The 10,546-nt window shown below is 49.4% G+C and overlaps 1 protein-coding gene across 1 annotated transcript in view; it reads left to right on the top strand.

Annotated features, from left to right (window-relative positions):
- The window catches only part of LOC148049538 (ryncolin-3-like), a 13,243-nt gene extending 2,697 nt beyond the window's left edge, over positions 1 to 10,546 (top strand). The window contains exons 3-9 of the mRNA XM_087715622.1: positions 310 to 372; positions 635 to 670; positions 3,301 to 3,434; positions 3,881 to 4,010; positions 4,402 to 4,536; positions 5,264 to 5,320; positions 10,299 to 10,546. Coding sequence (XP_087571748.1) covers positions 310 to 372; positions 635 to 670; positions 3,301 to 3,434; positions 3,881 to 4,010; positions 4,402 to 4,536; positions 5,264 to 5,320; positions 10,299 to 10,489 — 746 coding nt within the window. The 3' untranslated portion in view covers positions 10,490 to 10,546. The remainder of the gene's footprint in view (positions 1 to 309; positions 373 to 634; positions 671 to 3,300; positions 3,435 to 3,880; positions 4,011 to 4,401; positions 4,537 to 5,263; positions 5,321 to 10,298) is intronic.

Below are 10,546 nucleotides of genomic sequence, written 5' to 3'. Positions count from 1 at the left end.
GTATGAGTTGTTCTTATGCACATGAGCCTTCTTCCTTTCAAAAGAATCAACAATGCTATCAAGGATTTGTTGGTCACTAACCTACAAATCCAACATAATTTCATACAAATCAAGAATCCTATCAGCCCTGAACTAAAATTTGAAACCATCATCAAAATCCAAACAACTTCCCCCTTTGATTGTTTGCCACTCTGGAAGCTGTAATATTCTCATCAGTATAATGTATGGCTTCAAAAGTCTGTTGAAGATGTATTTTGATGCTCCTAAGCTGGTCCTTCTCCTCCTCCTCTTCTTCTTTCTCTTCTTCAGGTGAAAGAGGATCTGCTGGGATAACTGGAAAAGCTGGACCGAAAGGAGACAAAGGAGACAAAGGTAATACTACTGATTGAGATCAAAGATTGTGCAAGAGCTGGATCAAAGGGGAAGCACTGGCCCACCTCTATGTCACTGATCACACTTTATTTCATGGTCTCCTTGGTTGAATTGTTTGTAATACAGAACGAAATCATTATAGCAATTCATCACTATACGAACGGACAATACACTGGCATACAAGAGGTTATTCTAATCTATGGGTCTTATGAACCTTTCTGTTTGCCCACTGCACAATAAATTATTTTTTCTTTTCTTACAGGAGAGGCCTGCAGATTAGACAATTGTCCACCGAAAGGTATGCCTCTTCTTCCTCTTTCTCAAAACCTTCCTAATTGGGTTGCTTCAGTCTTTCACTTAGATGGTAGTTGGATGATTTTGGGAGCTGAAGGCCAAGAAACCTGGAATCATCAAATGCAGAAGGCTTTCTTTGCTAGTCTGAGCCCTGCTGGGCTTTTATAACTAAGCTAAGATCCCTATAAACCTGCCAGTCAACTTCCTTTGACCTAGCACATTCCTATCTGGGCCAACTACAATTTCCATCATCCACAGCAGCCTATCTATCTTAATGGATACAATGTACAGTATTATCAGTCACTTAACTGACTGAATAATTCAAGTTGGATAGGATATTTCTTTTAGCTCCACTCTATTACACTTCTAAGCAAGGTTGATAGTCTCAATACTCTAACCAAGTTTTTACTTCCAGAACTAACCCTAACCCTAACGCTATCTTAATGGATAGAGTATACAGTATTGTCAGTCATTTAAGGGACTGAATAATTCAAGTTGGAAAAGGATATTTCTTTTAGCTGCATCCTTCTAAACAGCGTTCATATTGTCAATACACTCACCAAGTTGTTATTTGGAGAACTTTGTTACAGAAAGCGTTGGCAGTCAGTCAGGTATAAAAGCAGTACAAGTACAATTTCCATCATCCACAGCAATCTATCTATCTTAATGGATACAATGTACAGTATTATCAGTCACTTAACTGACTGAATAATTCATGTTGGATAGGATATTTCTTTTAGCTCCACTCTATTACATTTCTAAGCAAGGTTCAATACTCTCACCAAGTTGTTAATTCCAGAACTAACCCTAACCCTAACGCTATCTTGGTGCATTCATTTTTATGCTGTTGGAACCAATCGTCATGAGCAAGGGCATTCTTGAGATTGGAGAGAAAATCCTGGGACATTTCCACCTTAGAACGTGCCTGTTGTCTAGTAACCACAGGAGCAGCGAGGCTTGATGTGGGAACAACCGGCTGGATCACACTTAGCTTAGAGCAGTTGTACTGAGGGAGCCTGGACAAAGCATCAGCCATGAAGTTCTCACCCCCCCCCCCCCGGGATGTACTTCAGGGTGAAATTAAAACGATTGAAATGCTGAGCCCAGCGCATCTGCTTAGGGGAAAGTCTCCTGGGAGTTCTCAAAGCTTCCAAATTTTTATGGTCAGTCCACACTTCGAACGGGTGCTTAGTGCCTTCTAGGAAATGGCGCCATGTGGCTAAAACCCAACAAACAGCAAATGCTTCCTTCTCACAGATGGCCCAATGCCTTTCAGTGTCAGTGAGTTTGCGAGAGGTGTATGCACAAGGTTGTAATTTACCTTGATCGTTGGTCTGAAGCAATACGGCCCCCACCGCCATGTCGCTGGCATCAGCTTGAACAACAAATGGTTTGTCCATGTCCGGGTGCTTCAGAACCGGTTCCTCGGCAAAAAGTCATTTTAACTTCACAAAAGCAGCTTGACACTCCATGGTCCAATCCAACGGCTTGCTAGGTCTGGGTTTCGGCCCACCTTTGGACTTCAACAAGTTAGTGATGGGAAGAGTACTTCAAAGCTTTTGTTAGGTGTCAGCTGTGGCCATGAGCATCTTTGCACAGGAGTGTGTCATTTCCTTGAGCAGGAGTTCCTGCAGGTGATCACTTATACCCTGATCACTTTATGATTGAGCAGTAGTTCAATAGTACTTTGAACTTCTGTTCAAGTAGTTAAAGCACTCTACATAGACCTACCCTTGAAGAATACCTTGAAACTACAGTTCTTTCAAAATAGAATAGTACAAGCAGTGATCGTCCCGTCTCATTGTGCTTATGTGATCACAGCTATGAGAGTGGCATTGGCTGCTAGCGGCTTCAAAATGCTTTAAAACTTTGTATGGCATAGAACCTGGTTAATTGAGGGCCAGCTTTTCTCCCATTGTGCGGCTCACCTCCTAGTTTCTGGCAGAATGGATCCTTCCTATTACATATTGTCCTCACACAGGATCTAGGAAGTATGAATTCTCTGTGACCATGACCTTCAGTGGACAAAATCTGGCTGGCTGGGCAACAAATCATAACAATAACACTTCTAGAAAATTGCTTACAAAGCAATGAAAGACCAGATAATAACTTGGTAAACATTTTGAAGTGAAAATAATATTTTTAAAGTATAGCAGTCCTGAAAGATATGAAGAATCTCTTTCTAGAAAATATATGTCCTCAGGTTTTAAATTTTACTCAGATGCATATGCTTACTGGATGAAGAAAAAGAGAAAGGATGGACTTTGTAGTAGCCAAATTGAGAATGGGTTTTGGATAGTACAAACTCATTAACCACAGGCTGAGGATCATTATGATACTTGTGGTTTGCATGTATCAACATTTGCAAGTGAGACTCCAACTTCCATCATCCTCAGTCAGCAAGCCCAACAGTTCCAAAGATGTCTACTATGATTCCTTCCTCCCTAGAATTATCATGTTATTTTTATATAATCGCTTTTTATAAGGGATCTCCATGAGTTCATTGCATTAATCCTACAATTGAGACTACAGTGATTTCACACTTGAGAGTTCTCCACAAAAGTCAACGTCAGTCCTGGACATGTATTTTGCCTGAACTGAGCCACTCAATTCTTCTCCCTATTCTTTCCCTAGAGACTGAAGCCAGAAACTGCAAGGACCTCCTGGAACGTGGGGAGAACCTGACTGGCTGGTATACAATCTACCCAACCAAGGGAAACCCGATGCTGGTTTTCTGTGACATGGGGACTGATGGAGGAGGCTGGTTGGTAAGTGGCAGCCCAAGGAGGAGGAGGAGGAAGAGATGTCTGAATGCATCAGAAGAGCAAAAAAACCCATGTTACTATAATTACTCTTTTAAACAAGTAGGCGCCATGCAATCCACTTTGTTATAAAATAATAGCGGCTATTCAGGAACTCATCAGTCTTCTCTCATCTGAAGAGATGAGTGGCAGACAAGTTACAGCCCGAAAGCTGTATGAGACTCCCAGGTGCCCTGTTGGGATTTGAGCCGAGACAGTAGAAGGCACAAAGATGGTCTCAAGGAGTTGCTCCCTCGTTATGACTTACAAGAGGATAGTAGTTCTATTCAAGGTCATTTGCAAAACAAGACTGAAAGGCAGCCCTCCCCCCCACTTCAGAAATCACCTGAGATTAAGGAAAGCAGCTTCTCCATCAAGCAGATGCTGAGGTATTGCTCCCTTTCTCTCCACAGCAATTCCAGAGGCGGCAAGATGGGTCTGTGGATTTCTACCGTGACTGGGAATCATACAAGAAAGGATTTGGAAATCAAGGATCAGAATTCTGGCTGGGCAATGATAAGATCCATCTTCTCACCAGTTCTGGTAAGCCCCAAATCTACTCTTCTACCTGATACTCAGTTTGATAGACATTAAGTCCTTTTCTACAGATAATGCTTATCTTTATCAGAATTATTTTTTAAGAAAAGATGAGTATCAATCTTTCCAAATTCAGCCCTTTAATACTAGCAGATCGGTACCCCTCTCACTGACATAACCAATTGTATGTACATAGAAAATTTTTTAAAAATCGACTTTGTAAAGATAAAGGAAACTTCAAAGGATCACCAGAGGTTTTGGATGGAGACATGGATCATAATCCCACCATGAACATGTCCATGGGGAATGAAAGGCTACACAATGATTAGCAGGCTTCCTTTCAATGACTTCTGCACCTTAAGTAACTCTCTAATAGTATTTTTCTTTTGTTGTGCAGGTACACATCAGTTGAGGATTGACCTGGAAGATTTCAATGGTTCCAGAATCTTTGCAACATATTCCAGTTTCAAAATTGCAAATGAAAGTGAAAATTACAAATTAATATTGGGTTCTTATTTGGATGGCAACATGAGTGAGTAATACAGAAAATGCATCTGCATTCGGGTACCTTTTTACAGTGAATAGAACAAACATAAATAGTTACTTCAAATAGTGAGATGGACAGATAATAAATTAAATCATAGAAAAACTTGAGAAGATAACAAAATACAAAGCCCTCAAGCAGAAATAGAACATCTGTGGTAAAAGAAAAGGTAATACCAATAGTAATAAGTTCTTTGGTACCTATTCATGTACCACCACTTGAACACCATTGACATTGACAAAATCACCACTAGACAATTGTAAAAGCACATTTATTAGAAACAATTTACATGTTGCAACAATGTTGTAACACATCAATCTCTGCCTATAATAGGTCCTTGGGAAGGACTCAACCGGTGGATAAAAATGCCAAATCCAATCTAAACATCTGACTGCATAATAATATCACATGACCCGATGCAGAATGCAGAAAGTGTTTAAGCCTAATTCCTTTCTAGCTTATCAGAGGGACAATATGGGGGGGGGGGGGTTGAATATGAAGAAGCAGCCCTTTAACTGGTCCAGGAAGCAAAATGCAATCCCAGACTCAGGGGATCTAGGAAATTATGCATATAAACCAGATCCTCTATCATTTATATTTGATCCCTTTCTAATTCTTAGTGGTGTAGGAACATTTTTCATTGGTGAAATACCCTGCAGGTTTGCAATCCTGGAAGACATGAACTTAGTGCTTGCCTGTGATTTCCTCCTTTTAGGTGATTCTCTCTCAGGACAAAATGTCTATCCGTTCTCTACCAAAGACAAAGACAATGATATCTGTTGAATACTAGCGCGGGAAATACAAGCGCGGGAACAAGGACTCCCTTTCTGATTGGTTCCCAGGCGGAGCCGGTTCAATCCTCGCCCTGATAGGTCGAGCTACTCGACGCCCCATTGGCTCCTCGTTCAAACCCGGAGGTATAAATGTTTGGCGCGAACCACGCCACGTTGAATCGTAGTCACTTTGTTCTGAATAAAGGTTGCTGTTGCATACCCGCTTGTCGCGTCCTTCCCTTCGCTCCAAGATGCAAAACTGGCGACGAGGATGGGATCCCGATTCCCGCGACCACGGAGAAGAACAAGCCAGTTGCCACCGCGTCTGAACCAGCACGAACGCTATCCTCAGGCTGAGAACTCCGGCAGCGAACGCAAAATTTTCTCCACCCTCTTCCTCCCCCTCTCTGGCTCCACACCACGATGGCATCAGCGCTTCCTCCTTTCGCGCCATTCGGATCCGCCGGAGAATCATGGGACGGCTTCATGGAGCGTTTCGAGTGCTACTTGATCGCATCAAGGAACCAGGCACAGACCGACGAGGAGAAATGCAGCTTCTTCTTGTCCTGCTGTGAGCCTTCCATGTTCGCCTCTGCGAGAGCCCTGGCCGCCCCGAGGCCAGCCTACAAACTTGGGTGGGACGAGCTGATGTCCAGGCTGAGGAACCACTACGCTCCCTCACCCTCTCTGATCGCACGCCGCTTCACCTTCCGCCGCCGAGTGCAGAAGCCCAACGAATCCATCAGTCAGTTTCTAGAGGCTTTGCGCACAGTGGCCGCCCAATGCGATTTTGCAGACCTGGAGGAGAACCTCGTGGAGCAGTTTGTATGCGGGGTCCGCGACGTGCATTTGCGCAGCCGCATGCTTCGGAACCACAAAATCACCTTGGTGCAAGCCGTAGAAACCGCGCGAGCAGCGGAGCTCTCCGAACAATCTACGGCCGACATCGAACGCCTCCAGCTGAAACCCCCCGCGGAAACCGCCGCGGGGCCCTCCACCCAGACGAACCTCGTCGACGACCTCTCTCCTGCTGAAGACGAGGAGGAGGAAACCGTCGGACAAATGAGGACGCAGCCGAAGCGGAGGCCACACCAGCAACCACCGACGCCCGCTCAGCCAGTCTCAAACGCACCTTGCCGCGGATGCGGCGGCCGCCACAGCCGCGCATCCTGCCCGTTCCGTTCCGCCGTCTGCCGCCGCTGCCGAGGAGAAGGACACCTCGCCAGGGTCTGCCGGGCTCTCGTGCCAGCCCCATCTTTCATGCAGCCCAGCGACCAGCGCCAGGCACCGCAACGCCGCCAACAGCCACGTCCTGCGAGGCGAGCTGAGGACTGCCACTCAACCTACCAGCCCTCCAGCGCCGACTGCGTGGTCTACCAGGCTTCCCACGTCCCCGCCGGCGATCGCAAAATCAGCACCGCCGTCCGACTCGAAGGTCAGCTTTGTCGAATGGAGGTGGACTCCGGGTCTTCCCGTTCTCTCCTATCTTGGGCCCTGTTTTCCCGCCTTTGCCCCGGGGTTCCCCAGAGCCAGTTGCGCCCAGTTGGGGTCTCCCTCCTAGACTACCAGGGAAATGGGATTCCCACGGCAGGAACATTCCACATCCAGGTGGAATACGGAAACTTTAAGGGGAAACTCCCAGTTCTAGTGGTCAGGAACGATCTGCCCGCCCTCCTTGGGTTGGATTGGTTTCCCGCCTTGGGCCTCACCATAGAGGGGGTGCACAGGGTAGTCCCCCTCACCGTAGATAGCGTTCTAGATGAGTTCGCAGATGTGTTCGATGGGAAATTGGGCTGTTACAAGGGCACCCCCATTTCCCTCTGCCTCGATCCCCAGGTCGCTCCCATTAGGCTGAAGGCACGCAGGGTCCCCTTCGCATTGAGAGCTAAGGTAGACGCTGAACTTGATAAGCTTATAGAGCAGGGGGTAATCGAGCCCGTAGATCACGCCCGTTGGGAAACCCCCATAGTCCTTCCGGTCAAACCCGACGGATCGGTGAGAATATGTGCCGACTATAAGTCGACCATCAATTTGGCCCTGCAGGCAAATCCATATCCGGTTCCCGTAGTGCAACACCTACTCCACTCCTTAGGGCAGGGCCGCATTTTCGCCAAGCTAGATATGGCACAGGCCTACCAGCAGCTTCCCGTAGACGACGATGCGGCTACAGCCCAGACCATCGTCACCCACCGCGGGGCCTTCCGTCGCCGCCGCCTCCAATTCGGCGTTTCGGTTGCCCCGGGGATTTTTCAGAGCCTCATGGAGCGGTTGCTCCACGGGCTCCCAGGCGTCGTCCCCTACTTCGACGACGTCCTGGTCGCAGCCCCCAGCCACTCGGAACTCCTGAAAATACTGCGGGAGGTCCTCACACGTTTTAGGGAGGCAGGACTGAAACTAAAGCGCAGCAAATGCGAAATTGCTGTTCCCAAAGTAGAATTCTTGGGGTTCCTCATTGATGCCCAAGGCATTCACCCCACTCCTTCCAAAGTCGCCGCCATCAAAAACGCACCCGCACCCACCTCTAGGGCGGAATTGCAGGCGTTCCTGGGGCTTTTAAACTTCTACGCCCCTTTTATCCCCCACAAGGCGTCGCTAGCTGAGCCGCTACACCGACTGCTTGACCGGTCAGCGGCCTGGCAATGGGGTAGCCGTGAAGCGCACGCGTTCGCGGCTATAAAAGACATTTTGACCTCGTCGGCAGTCCTAATTCAATATAGCGATAGGATGCCCCTAGTTCTGACTTGCGATGCCTCTCCCTATGGTATAGGGGCGGTCCTGAGCCATGCCCTCCCGAACGGCTCAGAGGCCCCCATAGCTTTCTATTCCCGGACACTCTCCTCCACGGAGCGGAACTACAGCCAAATCGATAAAGAAGCCCTGGCTGCAGTGTCCGGCATTAAGCGGTTCCATGACTACCTCTATGGTAGGAATTTCACCCTTGTCACGGATCACAAGCCGCTCCTGGGACTACTGGCAGGCGACAAGCCAACCCCCCCCATTTTGTCCCCGCGCATGACACGCTGGACGGAGTTCCTAACGGCGTATTCGTATACGCTGTTATACCGTCCGGGTAAGCAGCTAGGGCACGCAGACGCCCTGAGCCGTTGCCCCTTGCCTGAGACGGACACAGCCCACGTGCCCGCTCTCTCTATTTTGTCCATCGCCGAATCCGACCTCCCCGTCTCTGCCGCGGACGTCGCAGCTTGCACAAAGGCTGACCCCGTCCTATCCCAAGTAGCTTCATGGGTTTTGAGGGGTTGGCCCACGGAAAAGGTAGCGGAAGGATTCCGACCATTTAAAGCACGACAAGCCGAACTCGCCCTTCACGGGGGTTGTCTTGTCTGGGGGGATAGGGTAGTGATCCCCACAGCCCTGCGGGCACGAATCCTGCCCGCACTCCACAAAAACCACCCAGGCATAGCGCGAATGAAAGCCTTGGCCCGTAGCTATGTGTGGTGGCCCTTGCTAGATTCGGAAATTGCAGACTACGTAGGCCGATGCAGGATCTGCCAAAACTCTAGGCCGAATCCCCCCACAGCCGCCCCTCGTGAGTGGGAAATCCCTAGAGGCCCATGGTCCCGTTTACACATTGACTTTGCCGGCCCCTTCCACGGCCGAAACTTCATGATAGTAGTCGATGCTTACTCCAAGTGGGTGGAGCTGGTAATCATGACCTCCACCACAGCAGAGAGCACAGTGAGGGCCCTTCGTAAGATGTTCGCCACCCATGGGTTACCGGATGTGATAGTCTCAGACAATGGGCCCCAGTTTACTTCCACCACGTTCCAAGAATTCCTGGCCGAACAAGGAATCAGACACGCAGCCACAGCCCCTTATCACCCAGCTAGCAACGGCCGGGCGGAGCGCGCAGTTCGCTCAGCCAAAGAAGCTTTGGGCCGCATGGACCAGGGCGACTGGCAAGAAAGAGTGGCGGCTTACCTCTTGAGCCAGCACTCCATACCCTGCCCAACGACTAATAAAAGTCCCGCGGAGCTCTTGATGGGTAGGAGATTGCGAACCCCCCTAGACAGGCTCCATCCACTTTACGCAGGAGATCTGCCGAGCAACCTGGGGGCCCTCCCTTCCCACGCGTTTAAGTTAGGGGATCCTGTATGGGCCCGCTCCTTTTCTGGGGATCCACGGTGGGTTCCCGCAACCATCACAGCCCTGACTGGCCCCTGTTCCTTCAGGGTCGGCCTGGCCGACGGAACACAATGGAGGCGCCACGTGGACCAGTTAAGGCGACGCCTCCCCGCGGAAACAGACGGCCCGAGCCTCTCAGACACCCGCTCTCAGCATGAGCCACCCTCGATGACCCTCCCCCCAACGGACCGCCTACACCCGGGGAACGGGGGACAAGCCGGTATGAACTTTTCGGACAGACGCACCTCACCCGGCTACTCCATTCCTCGAAGCCCTTATCGAGACTCTGAACCTACACCCCAACCAGACTGCACGGGACCACTGGCGGACGCTCCTGTTGCCACGGAGACGCCACCCCGGGCAAACGGACATCGGGCACCGGGCCCGGGGCCAGCGCCATCTCTCGGGACCGCATCGCAGATTCACCGCCCCGCCACGGACACACCTCCGCCGGCGGTTCCCCCCCCGACGACAACCGCCGGGGAGCCACAAAGGTCGGGACGAGAACGTCACCGTCCCACCTACTTACAAGACTATGTTTGCCCTTCCTAGGGAACTCTTTGACTAGGGGGGGAGGGGTGTTGAATACTAGCGCGGGAAATACAAGCGCGGGAACAAGGACTCCCTTTCTGATTGGTTCCCGGGAGGAGCCGGTTCAATCCTCGCCCTGATAGGTCGAGCTACTCGACGCCCCATTGGCTCCTCGTTCAAACCCGGAGGTATAAATGTTTGGCGCGAACCACGCCACGTTGAATCGTAGTCACTTTGTTCTGAATAAAGGTTGCTGTTGCATACCCGCTTGTCGCGTCCTTCCCTTCGCTCCAAGATGCAAAAATATCTATGATGGAAATTGTGCCGTAAGTTTCAAAGGAGCCTGGTGGTACCATAAGTGCCACACTTCCAACCTGAATGGCCTGTATCACAAAGGGGAACATACCTCTTTTGCTGATGGCATCAACTGGTATTCTGGGAAGGGGCACCATTATTCCTACAAGTATGCAGATATGAAAATTAGACCACAATAAATGAAACCACAGTTTGAGAGATTTTTCAATATGACCCAAAATGATTATTCTTCTCTA

Source organism: Thamnophis sirtalis, unplaced genomic scaffold (assembly GCF_051295495.1).
Source record: "Thamnophis sirtalis isolate CommonGarterSnake01/CBP01778 unplaced genomic scaffold, rThaSir2_p1.2 scaffold_1, whole genome shotgun sequence".
NCBI lineage: Eukaryota > Metazoa > Chordata > Lepidosauria > Squamata > Natricidae > Thamnophis > Thamnophis sirtalis.
This window is presented reverse-complemented; position numbering and strand designations above follow the sequence as displayed.